The 22,279-nt window shown below is 45.7% G+C and overlaps 2 protein-coding genes across 3 annotated transcripts in view; one reads left to right on the forward strand and one right to left on the reverse strand.

Annotated features, from left to right (window-relative positions):
- Window positions 1-4,009, forward strand: part of itgav (integrin, alpha V) — a 73,496-nt gene extending 69,487 nt beyond the window's left edge. For both annotated transcript variants that reach the window (XM_060076025.1, XM_060076024.1), the window contains exon 32: window positions 190-4,009. In XM_060076025.1, coding sequence (XP_059932008.1) covers window positions 190-282 — 93 coding nt within the window. In that variant the 3' untranslated portion in view covers window positions 283-4,009. The remainder of the gene's footprint in view (window positions 1-189) is intronic.
- Window positions 3,459-14,165, reverse strand: si:dkey-69o16.5 (Alpha-aspartyl dipeptidase-like). Its single transcript, XM_060074155.1, has 9 exons — window positions 14,148-14,165; window positions 13,374-13,477; window positions 13,166-13,251; window positions 12,756-12,830; window positions 11,711-11,790; window positions 11,123-11,296; window positions 10,551-10,610; window positions 4,357-4,439; window positions 3,459-4,232 (listed from the first exon to the last, which is right to left on the reverse strand). The coding sequence occupies exons 1-9, from the start codon at window positions 14,163-14,165 to the stop codon at window positions 4,166-4,168; spliced, it is 747 nt and encodes a 248-aa protein (XP_059930138.1). The 3' UTR covers window positions 3,459-4,165.
- Between the last annotated feature and the right edge of the window lie 8,114 nt (window positions 14,166-22,279).

The following is a 22,279-nucleotide window of genomic DNA, read 5'->3' on the forward strand; positions in this document are numbered from 1 at the left end:
TACTCCTCTTCATCAGGTAACTCCTTATATGGTATACTCCTCTTCATCATGTTTAAGGGCTATATACACACACGATAAGTGTGTCTTCATCATCATCCAATCTAATGTACACCTTCTTCTCCTCCTCTCCTCCCCTCATGTCTCCTCCTCTCTTCCTTTCATGTCTCCTCCTCTCTTCTCCTCCTATAGGTGGGTTTCTTCAAGAGGGTGCGACCCCCGCAGGAGGACTGTACGGAGAAGGAGCAGCTGCAGCCGGAGGAGAACGGCAACGCCGATGCCTAGTGGCGCTCCGGGAACACCTACTACTTGGAGGATTCTGGGTGACGTAGTCGCGTCCCCTGACGATACGACTGCGCTCCAGTGCCATGATGTAGTTCGATTTCCTTTGATGTGGTGATGATCCCATGTTGTTTCCTACTGAGTAAACCTGCAGCAGGTCTATTAACACCAAACATCACACAAAACTTACAATGCTTACTTTCAATTTCAGAATAAGCTGATTTATGGTGGATAGTGTGGTGGTTTTCAAACTTGCATTTCTGCCTTTAATTGAGATGAATTAACCCATAGCTCAGCAAAGTAATGATTTATAAATCACGTCTTGGGTTCTAGCTGCCGCCTGTAGATCATGGCTGCTATTAAGTTTGGCTCAAGCACCGGCAGTCATTTATTTACAGCTTTTGTGTGCAAATTATTCCAATTATTCTGTCTATATGTGCTTTCTTTCTATAAGGTGTGTGATTTAGCTTCTCACTAAACACATTAAATGATAATGAGCGTTGTTGTGTGCGCCACACACTGCGGTGTTATGAGATGGACTGTGTGTGTTAATGTCCGGTCCAAGAAGCTTAATCCTCTTGGACCGGACATCAAAATCAACCGCTTGCTAAACGGAGCTCCACACTTCACACCGGGGTGTTATAGGAGTTATATATTTACTGAGCTATATATATATATATATATAAGAGCTCCCCACCTCCACACACATCATGGCATTATAGGAGTTCTATATAAGACCTCGACACACACCGTGGTGTTATTTGAGTTCCACACACACCGTGTGTGGAGTCTTCACTCATATAACACTTCTTCACTCACTGGGGAATTCAGATGGTTGCAATCTGCACCCTCACCGGTAGTGGTAGTGGAATTTCTAATTATAAATATGTACAATCCATAACGTTAGCTCTCTGGCTCATAGTTCAGCGGACTAGAATATCTCCCGTTGCCAAGTCGTAGCTAAGGTCCGTCCTATTTAGTGGAAGAGTGAGCAACGTTTCCGTTGCATAAGAACCTTACGGGAGGGTAAAAACTTTATATTTGGATTGTAAAACGCATGAAAATATAAATTAATGATCTTAATTTCTTTTCTTTGGCAAGTTACCATGGTATAAGCGGGATAATGCCCTTCGAGGTGTCCAAAACATGTTTGATCGATCGTAATTAAAGTGGACTACTTTTTGAGGGAGATGATCCCAACCAGAGTATACATTTAATAAGCTTGAAATACGAATAAGAAAAAAGCATAATTATTCAAGTATTTGAATTGTTTTATTATGTTGTCAAGCAAGAAGTAGAATAAACAGGATAATCACCTCAAGTCAGGGCAATAAACAGTTTGATGTGCCCGGCTCGTGGAAGGTTACCGGTAAGCCGTCCACGAGCCGGGCATATCAAACTGTTTATTGCCCTGCCTTGAGGTGATTATCCCTTACTTAACAATGCTAACACTGGAGTGCGTTTATCTCTGCTTTGTGCTGTATTAGCCCAACACACTCTTATGTATTGATGAACCAGATCCCGCTAGAACCTTTCTTCTCGTCGGTCAACCAGGCGGCATTGAAGCCGAGATATATATACAAGGTAGCCTGGTCCTACCAGACGTTCGTACTTCATTTCATTTGTTCAGAGAGTCTGGGCCTACTCAATTGACAAACGTTAACTCATTTGAAGAAGGGTGTCTGTTGAAGTTTAAAGCTATTGGATCTGCCCAGTGCCAATCTGGATCTGCCATAACCATTTGCTAATGTTTGGTCGGGAATCACGTTGCGCATCAAATTTAGACAGAGAAAATCCACTAACATACCGCTATGGCAAGCCGATTGGACATAAATTCGCTAGACTGGATATGTGTTGCAGATATCTGCAATTCAGTTTCGCCTAGTCAAAACTAACATTTCGGATATCCGCAACTACATTCCTCCTATCCACAATTGTCATTTCAGATATCCACAAAGACATTCCTCCTAGGAGAAATGACGTCATTTTCGCCATTCATGTCTATGGGGTTTCTCATTGCAGATATCTACAATTCAGTTGCGGATATCCACTTTGTGAATTACGGATATATCTGCAACTGAATTGTAGATATCTGTAATTCCAGTTTGAGATATCTACAATTTGATTCTGACTAGTCATAATTCCAGTTCAAGATATCTTTAATTCACCTCAATTCAAGTTATCTACCTGTCCCTTTTCAGATATCTTAAATTAAGTTTGGACTAGGCGAAATGACGTTGTAGATATCTCTAACTGGAGTTACGACTAGTCAAAATGACGTTGTAGACATCTCAAACTGGAGTTAGGGATAGTCATAATTTAATTGTAGATATCTATTATCAAGTTATAGATATCTTGAAAAGAATTTTGATTAGAGATGTCTAAAATTGTAGATATCTCTAATTTTCATTCCGCCTAGTCAAAATCTAATTACAGATATCTTGAATTTGAGTTTTGACTGGGCAAAATGACATTACAGATATCTTGAATGAAAATTCCAACTATTCAAAATTTAATTACGACTAGTCAGAAAGAAGTTGTTGATATCTACAATGTTAATTCCGGATAGTCAAACTTAGTTAATAAATGACAATTTGGCTTGCCATATACCGCAGACCCAGACCTTGTACTGAAGGGAAATTCAAATTGAGCGGAAGTACTTAGGCGGGTGGAGCCAGGCTATATACAAGGTATATCACGACCACAATGGGAAGGTACCGCCCACTGCTAGAGCCTCCCTCTGAACAGCAACGGTTAAATATCTGCCTGCATTGAGAGGGAACCAGGGTTCTCTTTGCATGGAAATATGGTAGTATGTAACCTTGCATGTGACCTAAGGTGGAAACATAATAGTATGTTACCTAAGGAAGAAACGTGCTAGTATGTTACCTAAGGCAGATCTACTGGATCCTGCTGCTGTGTGGGGAAGAGGCAATAATACCATTCCCTTGAGAACGGGACCTTTATTCCTATTTGATTTACATTTCAGGGTCATCAGGGTGGTGTTGTTAGATTAGCTTTGACTAACTTTGGGGTGGTATTAGCCAACAATGTGCCATAACATGCAGGGGTTTGTAGATGCTTAGTAGTTTTCAATAATGGTATTAAGTATGATTATATATGTTACGTTTTTTTATGTATTGGTACTAATGGCTCTTGGTACATTTTTGTAGTTGTGATTTAATCATTTCTCCATAACAACTTTGAATGTGTGTGTGCGTGCGTATGTGGAGATATTCAATAATTTATACAATGATTTTAGCATGTGGAGAATACAAATAATTGATGGAATGGTTTTAGCATCGATTTGCCCATATTGGGTACACATTCATACCATGGATTTAAAATAAGTGATTATTAAAACATTGACTACAAATAAAAGTGCAAAATCAAATCTATAAACAAACTCAAGTTTTCACCCATGTGACCCGTGACCCCCCCTCCAGGAGGTATGGGGGGCAAGGAGACAGTAGAGCGATGCCCATCATGTCATAATCCAGTTTAAAGCACATACCCTCCTGCCTCTCCAAGAGTCTTGACAGAACCAGACCCCTCACTGACCACCTTGGTTGCTATAGCATCACTTTGTTGTCCTTTTCTATCAGAGCGTCACAAGGCTAACTATTTTTATGATGCAATGTTTTCTTGCACGTTGGGCTCCAAATGATTATTAATCATGACCGAGACGATTTCACGTTTGAACTCTAATAAACCTATTTGTTTAATCACATGTCTCTAGTGTTCTTCTACTGCTGATCTTATCAGATCGGACTTTGACTCCAGAGCCTTATCAGCAACATGAAGGAGGAGGAGAGAGAGGGAGTGCTGAGAGACCTTTATTTACACACAATCGACCAAAGCTGGCCGAAACAAGATCTCTGATTCGTTAGTGTTCATCAGTCAACAGGAAGCTGAGATCACTTCCTGTGTTATACTCCACAGTCGGCTTTCCTCTGAAACACAGACACAGTTCCCATATATACATATATATACACACATGTATGTACGTACGTACATATACTGTACGTATTTGTATTTATGCATGTGTGTTTATATAGCCTAACTGGCGTGTATCACCTGGTAAAGAGGCGGGCCTCAGAGCCTCCCAGTAGAGTCGCTTGGTTCCCCTCCACCATCAGAACACAGCCCTCCCTCAGAGCCTGCACAAACACACTCACTGGGGACCGCACTTCATAGAGAGGTCTCACTGGAACACACACTCACTGGGGACTGCACTTCATAGAGAGGTCTCACTGGAACACACACACTCACTGGGGACTGACTTCATAGAGAGGTCTCACTGGAACACACACACACTCACTGGGGACTGAACTTCATAGAGAGGTCTCACTGGAACACACACACTCACTGGGGACTGCACTTCATCTAGAGGTCTCACTGGAACAGACACACTAACTGGGGACTGCACATCATAGAGAGGTCTCACTGGAACACACACACTAACTGGGGACTGCACTTCATAGAGAGGTCTCACTGGAACACACACTCACTGGGGACCGCACTTCATAGAGAGGTCTCACTGGAACACACACACTCACTGGGGACCGCACTTCATAGAGAGGTCTCACTGGAATACACACACACTCACTGGGGACCGCACTTCATAGAGAGGTCTCACTGGAACACACACACTCACTGGGGACCGCACTTCATAGAGAGGTCTCACTGGAATACACACACACTCACTGGGGACCACACTTCATAGAGAGGTCTCACTGGAACACACACACTCACTGGGGACTGCACTTCATAGAGAGGTCTCACTGGAACACACACACTCACTGGGGACCGCACTTCATAGAGAGGTCTCACTGGAACACACACACTCACTGGGGACCGCACTTCATAGAGAGGTCTCACTGGAATACACACACACTCACTGGGGACCGCACTTCATAGAGAGGTCTCACTGGAACACACACACTCACTGGGGACTGCACTTCATCTAGAGGTCTCACTGGAACACACACACTCACTGGGGACTGCACTTCATCTAGAGGTCTCACTGGAACACACACACTCACTGGGGACCGCACTTCATAGAGAGGTCTCACTAAAAACACACACATATTCACTAGGGACCGTACTGCATCTAGAGGTCTATCAGGCCGGGGTTTTCAGGCACACACGCAGACGGCAGGTCAGGTGCAACAGTAAGGTTTATTACAGTTCGTAGCTCCACAGTGTCAATAAACAAAGGTACGGTTCCACAATAGAACGGCTTGTCCAACAGAAAGGTAGTCCATCAAAGGTAATCCAAAGAAAGTATAATCCACAGGAAAGTTAAGTCCACATAGGCAGCGATGTAATGTCAGTAAATGTCAATAGTGATGCTAAGCTAGTTAGCTGATGCTAATCGCGATTTGCTAGCATTCAAAAGGAATAGGCAAAGGCACTCAAACTAGTCCCCATGGGAGAGGAGGAACTAAAGGGAAACAGTACTCACGAAACTCCATGACAGAGTGAAGAGGAAACAAACACCCAGTGCTTAAATAGGAAGTAGTATTGTAAAGGAAATGGTTGGTGATGGATGCTCTAGAGTGAGCGTCGCCCTCTAGAGGACTGGCGACCCTGCACGGACGTGACAGGACCCCCCCTCCGAGGGGCGACTCCTGACGGCCCAAGGGAAGAGGCCCGGAACTGTTGGATGAGGGATTTGTCCACAATGTTCTTGGCGGGGATCCAGCTGCGCTCCTCCGGCCCATAACCCTTCCAGTCCACCAAGTACTGCGTGGACCTCCCGATCTTGCGTACATCCATAATCCGGTGCACGGTGTAGGTGAGACCTCCGGCGATGAACTTGGGGGGTGGTGGGGCTGGGAGCTCTGGACACAGAGGGGAGGAGGTGGCAGGGCGTAGTACGGAGCGATGGAAAACGGGGTGAACCCGCATAGCTCGTGGTAGCTCCAGATGGAAGGCCGTTTTGGATATCCTCCGGAGAATCCGGAACGGTCCAACGTACCTTGGGGCCAACTTCCGGGTTTCTCCTTTTAGGGCCAGGCTCTTAGTGGACAGCCATACTCGCTGGCCAGTCTTCAGGGTTGAACCCGGTCGTCGCCGCCGGTCGGCCTGTTGCCTCATCTGTTTCTGAGACTGAAGCAGGGCCCGACGAGCCTGCTGCCAGCGGGTGCGGAGGCGAGCCACCGAGCTGCGAGCCGCAGGCACATCCCCAATCTCTGGGGAGGAGGGGAACAAGTGCGGGGGTATCCCCACATGATCTCAAAGGGGGAGGTAGCCGTGGAAGCGCTCCACTGTTGGTTGTGGGCCACTTCTGCCCACAAAAGGTTCTGACTCCACTTGGTTGGGTCTTTGGCAGTGTAGCACCGGAGATACATTTTGAGGGCCTGGTTGACTCGCTCAGTCTGCCCGTTGGACTGGGGGTGGTAGCCCGAAGTCAGGCTTACTGATGCTCCCAAGTTGCCCCAAAAGGCCTTCCAGAAACGTGCCACGAACTGGGGACCTCGGTCACTGACAAGATCTTCTGGTGGTCCGTGGTAGCGCACTACCTCTCTCACCAAAATCTCTGCTGTTTGTTTGGCCGTGGGGAGTTTGGTCAAGGAAATGAAGCGAGCGGCTTTGGAGAACCGATCCACCACCACCAGGATGGCGGTGTTCCCTTGTGACAGGGGCAGTCCCGTAATGAAATCAAGAGTGATGTGTGTCCAGGGGCGATGTGGGACCGGAAGGGGTTGTAGGAGTCCTGCCGGTCTGCGGTTGTCTGGTTTCGCCCCCATACAGACCGTGCAAGCCGCGACATACTCAGTCACATCCTGACGGAGTTTCGGCCACCAGAATCGTCTCCGGAGTAATTCCAGGGTACGTCGGACTCCAGGATGGCCGGCCAATCGGGAAGCGTGAGCCCACTCTAAAGCCTTAGTACGGCAGGGTGGAGGCACAAACAAGAGGCCCTTAGGAGTCTCCGTGGGTGCCGGTGTGGGTCCTTGTGCCTGTCGAATCTCCTCCTCCAGATGACAACGTACAGCGGCCACGACTTTAGAGGAGGGGATGATGGTTTCCAACGCCGCTGGCTCCGCCTCCGTAGTGTGGAGGTGTGAAAGGGCATCAGCCTTGCCGTTCTTGGACCCTGGGCGGTAGGTGACCACAAAGTTGAAACGACTGAAGAAAAGGGCCCAGCGGGCCTGCCTGGGGTTCAGGCGTTTGGACTCCCCGAGGTAAGCCAGGTTTTTGTGGTCTGTGAATATAAGAAACGGGTTGGCTGCGCCCTCGAGCCAGTGACGCCATTCCTCTAGTGCTAGTTTGATGGCTAGCAGTTCCCGGTTACCCACATCATAGTTTCGCTCCGCCGGGGAGAGAGCTCGAGAGAAGAAGGCACACGGGTGGAGCTTGCTGTCCTCTGTTGCTCGCTGCGACAGCACCCCCCCCTACCCCAGAGTCTGAAGCATCTACCTCCACCACAAAAGGTAGGGCTGGATCTGGAAGGGTGAGGATAGGCGCCGTGCAGAACCTTTGCTTGAGGTCCTCGAAGGTCTTCTGAGCTGCCTCTGTCCACACCAACCGACGGGGACTTCCCCGAAGCAGGGCAATGATAGGGGACGCCAAGGCACTATAATTACGTATAAAACGCCGATAGAAATTGGCAAATCCCAGGAACCCCTGAACCTGTTTGATGGAGTGGGTATAGGCCAATCCACGATGGCCTTGACCTTTTAAGAGTCCATCGAGAGCCCCTGGGGGCCCACTACAAACCCTAGGAAGGTGGTGGAAGCAGAGTGGAACGTGCACTTCTCCACCTTGCAAAACAGTTTGTTCAGGAGGAGGGCTTTTAGGACGGCTCGGACGTGGCCGACGTGTTCCTGGAGGGACTTGGAGAAGATGAGTATGTCATCCACGTACACAAACACGGACACCTCCAGGAATTCGCGCAGTACGTCGTTGATGAAGTTCTGGAAAACCGCCGGGCTGTTTGACAGACCAAACGGCATTACGAGGTATTCGTAGTGTCCTGTGGGTGTGATAAATGCGGTCTTCCACTCATCTCCGGCCCGCATGCGAACCAGGTGGTAAGCATTCCTGAGGTCGAGTTTAGTGAAGACTGTGGCACCCTGAAGACGCTCGAATGCGGTCGACATGAGGGGCAAGGGGTACTTATTCTTCCGGGTGATGTTGTTAAGTCCCCGGTAGTCGATGCACGGCCTCAGTCCACCGTCCTTTTTCCCCACGAAGAAGAAGGGTGCTGCAGCCGGAGACGTAGAAGGGCGAATTAGCCCAAGGCGCAGCGCATCTATGATGTAATCCTTCATTGCCTGGCTCTCCGAGACAGAAAGGGAGTAGAGACGCCGGTGTAGTGGTGAGCCAAAAGTGTATAGTCTCCTGGTGGTCATCGTGAGAGGACATGATGAGAGGAGCCGTCACTCGCTCCAGATGTCCAGAGCCCAAGGGGCGACCATCCAATGCCTGGACCGCCTGAGGAATGGCCACCGGGGTGGTTGGAATCCCCAGCTGTTTTGCCAGGGTAATGTCCATCAGGTTGACTGCCGCGCCGGAGTCCACCAAGGCATTGAGGGAGGCAATGGGATAGTTCTTGCCTACGTGACGGAGTTGTATGGCGATGGAGAGACGGTTGGCGGGTCCAGGGGTCTTAGCGCTACCACTCATCAGAGGCCCTGGGTCCCTTGACGAGTGCTGTCTTTCCCCTGTAAGTCTGGGCAGTGTTGTGCTTGATGCCCGGAAGCGCCACAGTACATGCACAGGCCTCTTTGGAGACGGCGGCTGCGTTCTTCGCGACTCAGCCGGAGGCGGCCGAGTTCCATGGGTTCTTCAGGTAACCGGGCCGGGGCTGGATTGAGGATGGGGGTGGCTGGCCGTGGCAAGAAGGTCGTCATGGGTGCCCGGGTCTCCCGGCGGTCACGGCGACGTTCCTGAATGCGAGCGTCAAGGTGGATGGCTAAGTGGATTAGCTCGTCAAGCGACTGTCCCCAGTCGCGGTTGATCATTTCATCCTTCACGGCCTCCTGTAACCCGCGGTAAAAGGCTGAACGCAGGGCTTGGTCCCCCCAGCCACTTCGGATCGCCAGGGTGCGGAACTCCACGGCGTACTGGGCTACAGACCGGGTCCCCTGGTTGATGGTAAGGACTCGTTGTGCGGCCTGGTCCTCGGTGCGCCCTGTGTCAAACATCAACCCTAGGCGATGCAGGAACAGCTGGCTGTCGTTGGCCTCGGGCAGCTGGCAATCCATGACGGCGGCTGCCCACTCCAAGGCTGATCCCGAGAGTCGAGAGATGATGTAGCCCACCCTCGCTGGTTCGGTGGGGAAGAGACGTGCTTGGTGGAGAAATATCTGGGAGCACTGAAGCACAAAGCCCCGACAGGCTCTAGGTTCCCCAGAGAATGGTTGGGGGGCAGATAGAGGTATGGTGATGGTGGGATCCACGGGAGGCAGCGCGGGGGCAGCGCGGGCACTGGGCTCGGCCCCACCGCTAGGATCTGAGGTTGGTGGAACGGGTGGAGGTCGTGCACACAGCCCCTGAACAGTGATGTTCAGTTGCTGCATATCCAGCTCCAAACGCCTCAATTGGGGTGCATGGGCGTTGATGATGGCGCCCAGCTGAACAACAGCGTCCCTGATCTCCTGCAGCTCTGCTGTGCCTTGGCTTGACTCTGTCATGCTATCAGGCCGGGGTTTTCAGGCACACACGCAGACGGCAGGTCAGGTGCAACAGTAAGGTTTATTACAGTTCGTAGCTCCACAGTGTCAATAAACAAAGGTACGGTTCCACAATAGAACGGCTTGTCCAACAGAAAGGTAGTCCATCAAAGGTAATCCAAAGAAAGTATAATCCACAGGAAAGTTAAGTCCACATAGGCAGCGATGTAATGTCAGTAAATGTCAATAGTGATGCTAAGCTAGTTAGCTGATGCTAATCGCGATTTGCTAGCGTTCAAAAGGAATAGGCAAAGGCACTCAAACTAGTCCCCATGGGAGAGGAGGAACTAAAGGGAAACAGTACTCACAAAACTCCATGACAGAGTGAAGAGGAAACAAACACCCAGTGCTTAAATAGGAGGTAGTATTGTAAAGGAAATGGTTGGTGATGGATGCTCTAGAGTGAGCGTCGCCCTCTAGAGGACTGGCGACCCTGCACGGACGTGACAAGGTCTCACTGGAACACACATACTCATGGAGACCATACTGCATCTAGAGGTCTTCACTGGAAGGTCTATTACTCACATTACTGTTATTAATTAACCATTATTAATGATGTATATTGATCGAAAGAATGAGAACAACCAGTACAGGGGGCGTGTCAGGTTCCTCATGGTACTGCAGAATCCTCTGCTCTCTGGTGTCCTACACACACACACACTGACAGGTTACATTGATATTGTGTGTGGTGGCTATGTGTTAGCTGACCCCTGTGTGTTTGAGTGAGTGAGTGTGTGTGAGCGAGCTTAATCCTGTGTGGGTGTGTGTTGTGTGTGTGCGAGCTGACCCTGTGTGTGTGTGTGTGTGTGTGTGTGCGTGCTGACCCCCCCAGTGTGTGTGTTTGTGTGTGTGTGTGTGTGCGCGAGCTAACCCCTGTGTATGTGTTTGTGTGTGTGAGCTGACCCTGTGTGTGTGTGTGTGTGTGTGTGTGCTGACCCCCCCTCCCCCCCCCCCAGTGTGCGTGTTTGTGTGTGTGCATGCGCGGTTACCCCCATGTGTGTGTGTTTGTGCGTGCGAGGTAATCCCCATGTGTGAGCTGACCTGTGTGTGTGTGTGTGTGTGTGTGTGTGTGTGTGTGTGTGTGTGTGTGTGTGTGTGTGTGTGTGTGTGTGTGTGTGTGTGTGTGTGTGTGTGTGTGCGCGCGCGCGCAAGCTGACCCCCATGTGGGTGCTGCGAGGGTCGTAGTCCAGGTAGTGGGGGTTGATGTTGAAGGGGACCAGGGCGAGGGCGCAGAAGGAGGGAGGGCAGAGGATGGGCATGTCGTTTGTGGTGCTGATGCTGATAGTCGATGCGTTGATCCCAGCACTGGACCCCATGTAGGGAATGCCGTCCTGTAGACACACAGATCTATCACCATAAATATATCACACTTAGATCTATCACACATAGATCTATCACCATAGATACATCACACATAAATCTATCACACAAATCTATTATACATAGATCCATCCCCATAGAGCAATCACAATAGAGGGATCACCAATAGGTCTATCGTACATAGATCTATCAACCATAGGTCTATCATAAATAGATACATCAGCATAGATCTATCACCCATAGCTCTAAGATACATAGATATAAACACAAACACATGTTCGTCCCAGCACTGGAACGCCCTCCTATAAATGTAGAATACATTTATCATATCCACAGATATATCATATTAGAAACACGTTGGTACCAACACTGGACCCCATGTGGGGGTTAATGTGTGGTTGTGGGTGTGTGTGTGTTTGTGTGACCTCTAGAACTCTCCTCCTGATGTCAGCCACCAGCTGGTTGTCATAGAGACACTTGAGCAGTCGGAAGGTGTTCCCTCCTCCTGGAATACAACAGAGCAGTTAGTGCTCTGCCCTGGGAATAGAAGCCCTAGCCCTGCAGTGTTAGTGCCTTACTCTACCTATTGAGTAACAGGGAATATAACCTCCAACCATAAAGTGTTAGTGCCTTGCTCTACCTACTGAGCTACACAGGGAATATAACATCTTACCATGTAGTGCTAGTGTAGTGATCACTATACCAAACTGGAAAATGGGCACAACTGACCATAGAAATGCAGCGTTACAATCTAAGCATTGTTGGTGTATGTGAGAGCCAATGGAATACCTTTGGAGAAGTAACAACTGCCACTGGAGAGACATTTCTCTATTCAGGCAACCCAAAAGAAGAAGACCCCCACACACACGGGGTAGGACTACTCTTTACAAAAGGTGCAGTTAAAAGCCTCATTGAATGGGAACCAATTTCAGAACGGGTCATCACAGCCAGGTTTACATCAAAAGGTCGCAATATCACATTCATCCAATGCTACGCTCCCACCAACAATGCTGTTTATAAAGAAAAAGAGACCTTTTACCAACAACTACAGGCTGTCTTCAAGAGGACTCCCAAAAGAGACATCAAGATTGTAATGGGAGATCTGAAGGCCAAAATTGGAGAGGATAACAACGACTAACAACGAGGAACAATGGGGACTGAAGGACTGTGGCAGATGAATGAGGATTGGCTGCTCTTTGCCAGCTTCTGTTCCCTCAATGATCTAGTGATCGGAGGCAAGTTAGGCCAGGTAGACCTAAATCCAACTGGAGGCAGTCCACGCTTGATGAACTGACCAAGACGGGGACCTCCTGGCAAGAAGCAAAGACCATCGCGCAGAGGAGAGTGAGGTGGGGATCCATGGTGGAGCCCCTATGCTCCCAAGAGGGCCAAAAGGACTAAGAAGAAGAAGATGGAGTGCTAGTGTCTTGCTCTGACTAAGTGTTTGTGTGTAATGTGTGTGTGTGAGACCTATAAAGATGGCCTCTGCTGTCCTCACAGCCTCTCGAGGATCCTCTGCGTCATGGATGCTATCCAGCTCATAACCTGAAAGATCAGAGGTCAAAGGTCCGAGATCACAGGTCAGAGGTCAGATGTTACAGGTCAGAGATCACAGGTCAGAGATCACAGGTTGGAGGTCATATATTACAACAGGCTGCTTTGGAATAAACATGAGAGTAATCAAATCCATCACCAGCAATGTTATAAGTGTAAAATACAATATCCGATACTATCAGGCAGCTCATTAAAAAAACACTTTAAGAGCAAATTAGCTGAAGTTAGAAATGTGCCTCATGGTCCACAGAGCAGTAGGTCAGTTGACATGTTGTCCTGAACGCACCACATGGTCCACAGAGCAGTAGGTCAGTTGACATACTCACCCAGGCTGTTGAACTTGGTCCTTGCTAGGCAGGCGTATCCGTCTCTGTCGTGGAGCGCGTACGGTACGAAGAGCACTCTCTTCAGCCTGGAGACGGAAGGACGGACAGACCGGTCACACAGGCTCTATCCACGCCTCCAGCTCTAGATGAGCTGCAAGTGTTCTCTCTACAGACTCTATCCTTTCTATAAGACAAGAAACAGTCTTACCTCCCGAAAAAGGTGGAGATGTGGGCCTGGCAGTGGTCCAGGTACCCCCCGCCGTGCAATGTGGAGTTAGACACCAGCAGCAGACGCCTCTTTTCCGTGTCCATCTGGAATCAGGGAGATCACAGAATGATTCAGAGTTCAGAAGATACTCGCTCTACCTTCAGTCCTTCATCAGATGGCCCGTCCACAGACTCTCTATCTTGTGAATCTGCTGACGGCAGCTTGTGGCTGGGCAATAATAAACCATATTTATTATGGGCCCATATTAAAACATTTCAACCTTATCACCTACTCATCAATGATTATCTATGGCGTTAATAATAAGAAGAATTGTAAGAGCAACAATGTGAGAGTATAAATAAATTGAAATATGCTAAAATGAATAGTTAATATATTCGTATTGTGGCAACCCGTCTCTGGCACAGCGCCCCTGGAGGCCAAGGGGGCAGGTTGTGGAGGCGGTGTACCACAGATTTCCGACAGATGGCGCCAGTAAGAACATCGGTGCCAATCATTGAGATGCGGAGCACCTGAGAAGCATGCTTTAAAAAGCATGCTTCCACACTCATTCAGGGCTCTCCTGGTTCGTGTGTGCGGAGAGACCAGTCTCGTGGGTGATGGGATTCCACCCGGAGGAAAAAGACTTGATTCCTACAAAGCTGAGTTTTTCGGTTTGCTTTGTTAGATATATCATTTATGAATGAATAAAAGTGCCATTTTGGCTTTAAGTAAGCTCCAGTTGGTGTGCTTATTGGAAGGAGGCGGGTCACTCACCAAGCCGGGTTGCCACATATGGTGGAGCATGCAGGCAGCTCGACCAATCTACGGACCATTTGTTAAGTAAACGCCGACTTCCAATGGAGGCAGCTCGACCAAGTTACAGGTTTTCCTTTTCAATGGATGAACAAACCCCGATGCAGAGCCCCAACAGAACAACTCCTCCGAGAGGCGGTCCAACGGCTCGAGCAGGGGCCCACGTTCAACAAGCAGAACCAGGAAAGGCCCGAGGAGAAGTGCACCCTGATCAGGGAGATCCAGGACCTCAAGGACATGCTGGAGGTTAAGGAGCGGAGGGTCAATGACCTACAGAACGGGATGGAGAACCTGCAGGAACAGCTTCGGGACAAGGAGAAGCAGATGGGCAGCCTGAAAGGGACGGTCAAGTCGCTGCAGGCGGACACCTCCAACAAAGACAGCGCCCTCACCAGGTTGGTGGAATCCGTCGCTGAGAAGGAGCATATCATCCGGCGGCTGAATGAACAAAGGTTCCAGGATGACCAGGAGAAAGGTGAGGAGCTGGTGGCCAGCAGGACTATGCTGGAGAAGATGAAGGTGGAGCACAAGATGGCCCTGGAGGAGACTGCCGCCAGACACGAGGCCCAAAGCATGGACTGGTCCCGGGAGAGGGAGGCACTGAAGGCCCAGCTGTTGGGTTTGATGAAGGAGATGGAAGAGAACCAGCAGGTCGCCCAACAGCTGAGCTTCAACGTCGGTCCCCAGCCCCAGCCAATTAAGACTCGTCAGGACAGACGGGGAACAGCGCCACCTGGACGGGCAACCCAGCCGATTCGACTCATCCGAGACGTGGAGAGGCGGGATCGCATCCGTCAGGTCCAAGAGAGGGAGGAACGGGAGCACCTGATCCGCAAGAGGAACTGGCTGGAGGTGGAGAAGCGGCGTCTGGACGCCGAATGCATGGAGCTGCAGTTCCTGGAGCGTGAGCTATTGTCAGCTGTTGTGCGGGCGGGTAGAGGAACGCAAAACAAAAAACCTTCCTGGACACTGAGCTCTTTGATAAACCGAATGTACACCATCAATTGAGCACAGTGTGCGACGTCAGTGGACTCATCCAGCTGAATGGTGTGAAAGGGGCTTTCACGAACACCGTCAAGGACCTGCTCTTTGACATCACAAACCATGTCTGATATTTGTCGCTGGATGCTATTGCCGGAGATAGGGATCACGTCTAGTTTAGCAGCAGCTGCTTCTCTCAGCATCACTGAACACAAATCTCTAGCTGCAGGGAGTAGCAATGTTTCGCCAATGTTATGGGGTTTGCCTGCCTTCGCTATACGTAGTGTGACACGATAAGATGCTTCTGTCGCCTTCATGTAAATAGTGCCAAATGACTGTATTATGCTTTTCTGTGACTGCAAATCATCACGCTTCCTCTCAAAAAACTAAACTGGCTAGTTCACTAAATATGTGTGCTTAGTTTCAATGTGACGCCGAAGTTTGCATGGTCTCATGCTTGGCAGAGGTGCAGCCTCGGACCCTGACCAGGTGAAACCTAACTTTAAGTATTCAGGATCATATTTCCCACGTTTTTTGCTGGGTCCTGTCTTCTACCTTAATGCTGACTACTGTTGACTTTGGACAAGGAAATTATGCATTCTAAAACTAATACACGCACGCACAATAACCGACATCAATAGAGCTGCATACAGATGTGTATTTTTTCCTCCCCTGTGGCTCTTTGGTGCCCCCCAGGGGAGGCGCACCTCACCTATTGAAAACCGCTGACCTAGAGTATATGTGGTATAAAGGCTGGGACGAATTTCCAATTATAAATACGTACACTTTATGATGAAAGTATAGACCGTCGCGATTCCCATTAAAACGAATGGCGCTGTGATTATTCTTCAAAACGAGAGCTGGTTAATTGTGAAAAATGAATTAAACTGTAATCAGACAACGCTTTTATATAGACCATAGAGTATCTGTGGTATAAAGGCTGGGACGAATTTCGAATTATAAATAAGTACAATCCATAACGTTAGCTCATAGCTCTGTAATACACAGCACTGAAGTTAGCATCCGATTCGCAGCATCCGATTCGGGAGTTAAGGAAAAGGTTAAAGGCTGTGTTGCAGGTTAACTTGAAGTTTCGATTAATGGGTACATAAAGCACTCAAAATATGTATTTCATGCATAAAATGTCTTCAAAATAGTTTTAAAGTCCAGTTTTTGGCGTTTTTGGCAGTAACAGGTGTTTTCTAACGCCATTTGGCGTTGAAGTCACGTTGGGGAGACGTGGTGGAAGGTAGCCTCAGCCTAGTACTAGGCGTCTAAGAGGTGGCAAGAACCACAAATAGCATGTATGATGGCCCACAGCAGTATAATTTCGAACCTGTCAGACGTGAGAGGGCAAATGAGGAATTGCCGAGAACTGATGGCCGTCAAAGCCAATAAATGCATGGTCAGAGGAGAATGAGTGGAGAGTTGCTATGATTTTGCAACGCAGCAATGAGCGCTGGAGCTAGTCAATGAATAGCAGTGCATACAATAACGACACTTATTTTTTGTTACTGTCAGTGAATAGCACCGAGGGAAAGTCAACGTTTTCTTTACATCTAGTGACAGCGATTATGTCGTTCAGATAAGTACCGGTAAACTTGAATGAAGATCATGAGAAGATCTAGAAATAGAAGGCATAATGCTAGCTAGGGGCTAACTTGCCAGTCCCACCTGTGAAATCCCCCCCAGATAATCCCTAATTAAATCTTTCCCGACGTTGGAAACAGATTTCCGATTAGTTATCCCACATTTTGATGGTAGCTCCAATAACAACATTTTGCCTAGTATTTATTTCTAAGATTTATTTTACCCAGTGTACCATTATCCGATATGCTTTAGTAGCCTATTATAAAGCAACACTGACATAGGAGGCTGCATTGGCTAAAGTTGCTTGGATGCACGTTGATTTATAACAAGGAGACGCAAAGTTGTGCATTACAATGCAAACAGGACAATAATTGGCACCAATCTAGCGCACTTAGAAGAGCAATCAACTGAATAAATGCCAGGCATAGCCTATCGGACACGCAATCAGTGCACTTGCAAATGAGTGCCTGCAAGTACGCCCGATCGGCGCGGTGAAATTGGTTTCATATTCAACATTCGTCTATTTTCCGGGGTTGTAACTGTAATAGCGTCATGAAAACCGCACCAATTTCCTCCAGGATGGTATTATTTTGTACAGAAAACTAAGACTGACGTTTCACAGGCAACTCACCAAAATCAGCGAGTCTGGCGAAAGATCAAAGAAACCGCGCCGAATATACTTCCTAGTACCACACGGCAGCGGAGTGCGTAGGGACTGTCCAAAAAGTGCAACGTCTTCTTTTTCAATTCTTAATAACTCACTGGAAATTCATCCTATCAACACATGGTTTAAATAAAAACCTTTTGACCTTTTTGTTTTTACTATGGAGTGCCCACAACCATTTGTTTTCAAAAAATATCGTTTCCATTTTTTTCCAAGGCAAAAGTAGTCAGTAAAAAATAGCTCACTGTTTTTTATAGATATCAACACCAAACCAACTCTGATGTATTCATGAACTCACTGTGGAGTTCCCACAACCATTTGTTTTAAAGAAAAACCTTTTACTTAAAAAAAAAAGAGGCAAAAGTCAGTGCATATTTTGCATCCATATTTAAGGCTATTCTTTTAAATTGCTCACTGTTTTTTATAGATATCAACACCAAACCAACTCTGATGTGTTCATAAACTCACTGTGGAGTCCCCACAACCCTTTATTTTCAAGAAAAACCTTTTCAATTTACCCCACCTTTAATCAACAGTGAAAGTATTTTAGTCTTCAGTGAAACAGACCATTGTTCCAGTTGCGGCCAGGAGAATCCCACTGGACAGAAGGGAAACACAAAATGGGTAGTTTATCAATTTAATATTAAAATAAGTTAAAGTTTTGAATACGCAGAGTAGCACTGTAAAATGGCCCCTTCAATGGATATGGCTTTGGCGAAACATCTGATATCAGATATACAATTAGCATTCATTTTCAAGAAAGCTTAATCTAATGAAGTTTGATATGTGATTTAAAAATGTATTTCAGGTTTAATGCACTAAATGCAAGAGGTGGTACCATCCGACCATGTCGGATGAAGATTGGGATAAGTAACATCGAAATGGAACTGTGGCTTTTGCTGATTTACCATACAAGGGGTCTACGTTATATAAATAACTTTGAATGTGCCTGGTATGTGTGTAATGTATAAACTAAACAGATAGAATTCCTTCCAATGTGTCACCAATCATATGATTCCACATAAGAAAATGAATGAAAATGTAATTTACACATTAAATTATTGTGCAGCTCAATTTGTGTTCAACGAAAGACAGAGACTGCTCTTAGCATTTTCTGTTTTGGAAAGCTTCCCTAGCTTAAGGTAAATTACAGATGCCTACATTTGGCTGTAAAATACATATTTTAGTTTAATCACTTTGCTTTAGCAACTCGCAATTAATGCTAAACTACCTGAAAGGTTGTATGTTTAATGCTAAAATAAATATTTGCATGCTTGATCTAAATGAACAGCAGCAAATTTGGAAGAAAAATAAGTCTAAATAAAAAATTAGAAATGTATGTAAATGAGGCTCACTGTTATTATTCTGTCGAAGAATCTTGTAAGTGTTTTAAAGGGAAGCAAGAAGTAGTGAAATCTTCAATGTGAGTTTATGAACACACCAGAAGTGGTTTGGTGTTGATATCTTTAAAAACAAGGAAGCTATTAAAAAATAAGTGATTTAAATATCAATCAACTACACACTAATTACTGCAATATATGCACTAACTACTTCTGCCTTTGAAAAACTATGTTAAGGGTTTTTCTTTAAAAGAAAGAGAGTTCATGAACACATCAGAATTGGTTTGGTGTTGGTATCTATAAAAACAAGTGAGTTATTACAAAATAAGAGCCTTGAATATGAATTAGCCTAACTACACACAATGATTATGTATGCCTTTTAAAAACGATTAAAAGTTTTTTCTAGAAAATAAAGGGTTGTGGGAACTCCACAATTAGTTCATGAACACATCAGAAGTGGTTTGGTGTTGGTATCTATAAAAACAAGTGAGTTATTACAAAATAAAAGCCTTAAATATGAATGCATTATAGACATTGACTACTTTTGCCTTTAAAAAAGGCAAAAGCCTTTAAAAAAAAGAAAATGTTTTCTTGAAAATGAAGTGTTGAGGGAACTCCACATTGAGTTCATGAACACATAGTTGGTTTGGTGTTGATATCTATAAAACAAGTGAGCTATAAAAAAAAAAAGCCTTAAATATGGCCGCAATAAATGCACTGACTACTTTTGCCTTTAAAATTTTTTTAAATGTATTCCTCGAAAATAAATGGTTGTGAGAAATCCACAGTGAGTTCAGAAATGCATCAGAAGTGGTTTGGTGTTGATATCTATAACGTCAAGATAGCTATTAAATAAAAGCCTTAAATATGGATGTAATATATACCCTGACTACACATGCCATTAAAAAAAAAAATTAAGAGGTTTTTCTTGAAAAATAAATGGTTGTGGGAACTCCACAGAGTTTATTTACACATCATAAGTGGTTTGGTGTTGATATCAATAAAAAAAAGTGAGCTATTAAAAGAATAGCCTTAAATATGGATGCAATCTATGCACTGACTAATTTTGCCTTCAAAAAAAGAAATTGAAATGTTTTTTTTTTTAAATAAATGTTTGTGGGGACTACTTTTGTCTTTTAAAAAAAAGAATCTAAAGGTTTTGCTTTAACACAAAGGGATGTGTGAACTCCACAGTGAGTTCATGAACACATCAGAGTTGGTTTGGTGTTGATATCTATAAAAACCAGTGAGCTATTTAAAAAAAATAGCCATAAATATGTATGCAATAAATGCACTGACTACTTTAAAAAAATAAATAAAAAATCTTTAAAACAAAGGGTTGTGGGAACTACAAAATGAGTTCATAAACACATCAGAAGTGGTTTTGTGTTGATAGGATGCATTTCCAGTGAGTTAGTAAGAATTGAAAAAAAAAACGTTACACTTTTGCGACTGTCCCTAAGCACTCCGCTGCCGTATGGCACTGAAGTATATTCAGCGCGGTTTCTTGGATATTTCGCCAGACTCGCTGATTTTGGTGAGTTGATCAATGTCAGTCTAAGTTTTCTGTACAAAATAATACCATCCTGGAGGCTATTACAGATTATACAACCCCTGAATATAGACAAATGTCGAATATAAAACAAATTTCACCCCGCTATAATGGCCCCTTACTGACGCTTAAATAGTATGAGTAGTCTACTAGCTGCAAGCTACGTCAAAAAAGCTAGGCTAAAGACATAGGCTACATCAGGGTTTTTCAACCTTGGGGTCCCGACCCCATGTGGGGTCGCCTGGAATTTAAATAGGGTCGCCTGAAATGTCTAGTAATTGATTTAAAAAATATATATATATTGATTTAAAAAATATATATATAGATTTTTTTTTTTTAAATAAAACACTAAAAATAATCGTACATAACTGTCTCCTATACTTTAATTTTCTCGAATATAAATCTAGTTCAAATAAAATGCAGCAAATATCTGAGCTGGTGCATCTTTGAGTGCCGCGATCACGTGACTGCACAGTTACTAGGGATGCACCGAATTTTCGGCCACCAAAATACTTTTATCACCGAAACAACACGGCCGAAACAGAAATTTGTGATGACGCAAACCACAAGCGCGGCCAGCACACACTTGTCTGGATAAGCGCCAATATGTCTGTGGTGTGGAATTTTTTCAATGTTTCTGAGAAAGACCCACATATAGCGATTTGCAAAAATTGCAATGCCTTGATTTTAATGAAGTTAGTACACAGTCATAGCCATAAATGCAATGGTACTAGGGTTGTATTACCGAGTATAAACGGTATAAACTTTGAAACTAGGTCAACCGCCATCTTCTCCGTCAACTCTCCTCTCACACTCGGTGACAGCGTCTGGCAGCGCGCCAATTCTCGGTTGCAGCGTCTTATAACTTTCTATATATAATAGTATAATATAATTTTATATATAATATCACGGCCCAAAACTCTGTGCGCCCCCGGATGGCCGTAGCGCGGGGAGATCTCGTAGGGATTAGGCTTTGCAGGGTTTATTACCGGCGTTGCTATGGTTACCGGTCTTGCGTGTTCCAACGCTTTATTAGGACGCCTATCTATTAGTATATAGATAGGCGGTTTGTAGGTTTGCATATATTTTTTTTTTATGAAAAAACGCATCAAAAATAAAACAGTGCAAAGACAACTGCCGAACTTTTAACTTTTTTAACCTTATACCGTATACCGCGGCAACCCTAAATGGTACTAATAATTGTCACAATAATTTCTTTCGGTGTTTCGGTTTTCGGCCTTGGTTTCCTCATTTTCGGTTTTCGGTTTCGGCCAAGAATTTTCATTTCGGTGCATCCCTAACAGTTACATTACTTGAGTTCAAGCTCAAACCTGTAAAATGTAAAAACAAAGCTGCAATCAGAGTGTATAAAACAAAATGGAAAGAGGAACTGTGGCACAGACACCAAAGACACAGCGAACATACGATTCAGTATGGATTTACAAGTGTGATGGAATGCTACGAGGAGAAGCCGAAATGTCTGCTATGTAGTAAGGTCCTGTCTGCCGAGAGTATGAAGCCAAACAAACTCAAAAGACACTTTGAGACACCACCCAAAGAGCATGTCGGCAAACCAAGAGCTTTTTTCGAAAATAAATTTGCCGACTGAACAAACAGCAAGTGTATTATTTCAAAAAGGCTGTGACTGCTAGTGAACGGGCCCTGAAAGCTTCTCTTGAGGTGAGCTATCTCATTGCTAGGAATATGAAGCCACATAGCATTGCTGAGACTTTAATATTGCAAGCTGCCATCGATATGGTGAAAACGATGTGCGGGTAGGAAGAAGCTAAAAAAATAACTAAATTGCGCCCATTGCAGACATACTGCACCAGGTCGTAACCATAGTGAATTACATCAAGCCACATTCTCTGCGCGCACGTCTGTTTGCAACACTGTGTGCCGACAAGGGCTCTGAATATGAAAACTTACTATTTCACACAGAGGCACGGTGGTTGTCGAGAGATTA

Source organism: Gadus macrocephalus, chromosome 16 (genome assembly GCF_031168955.1).
Source record: "Gadus macrocephalus chromosome 16, ASM3116895v1".
Taxonomy (NCBI): Eukaryota; Metazoa; Chordata; class Actinopteri; order Gadiformes; family Gadidae; genus Gadus; species Gadus macrocephalus.

Bases quoted from the DNA above. Each gene is read 5' to 3' on its own strand.
- si:dkey-69o16.5 (XM_060074155.1), bottom strand. The intron at 10,611-11,122 runs GTCAGCTTGCGC...GTGTGTGTGTAG, and splicing joins CTCGCAGCACCCACATGGGG to GACACCAGAGAGCAGAGGAT. The intron at 4,440-10,550 runs GTTGTTCTCATT...GTGTTTGTGCAG, and splicing joins CTGACACGCCCCCTGTACTG to GCTCTGAGGGAGGGCTGTGT.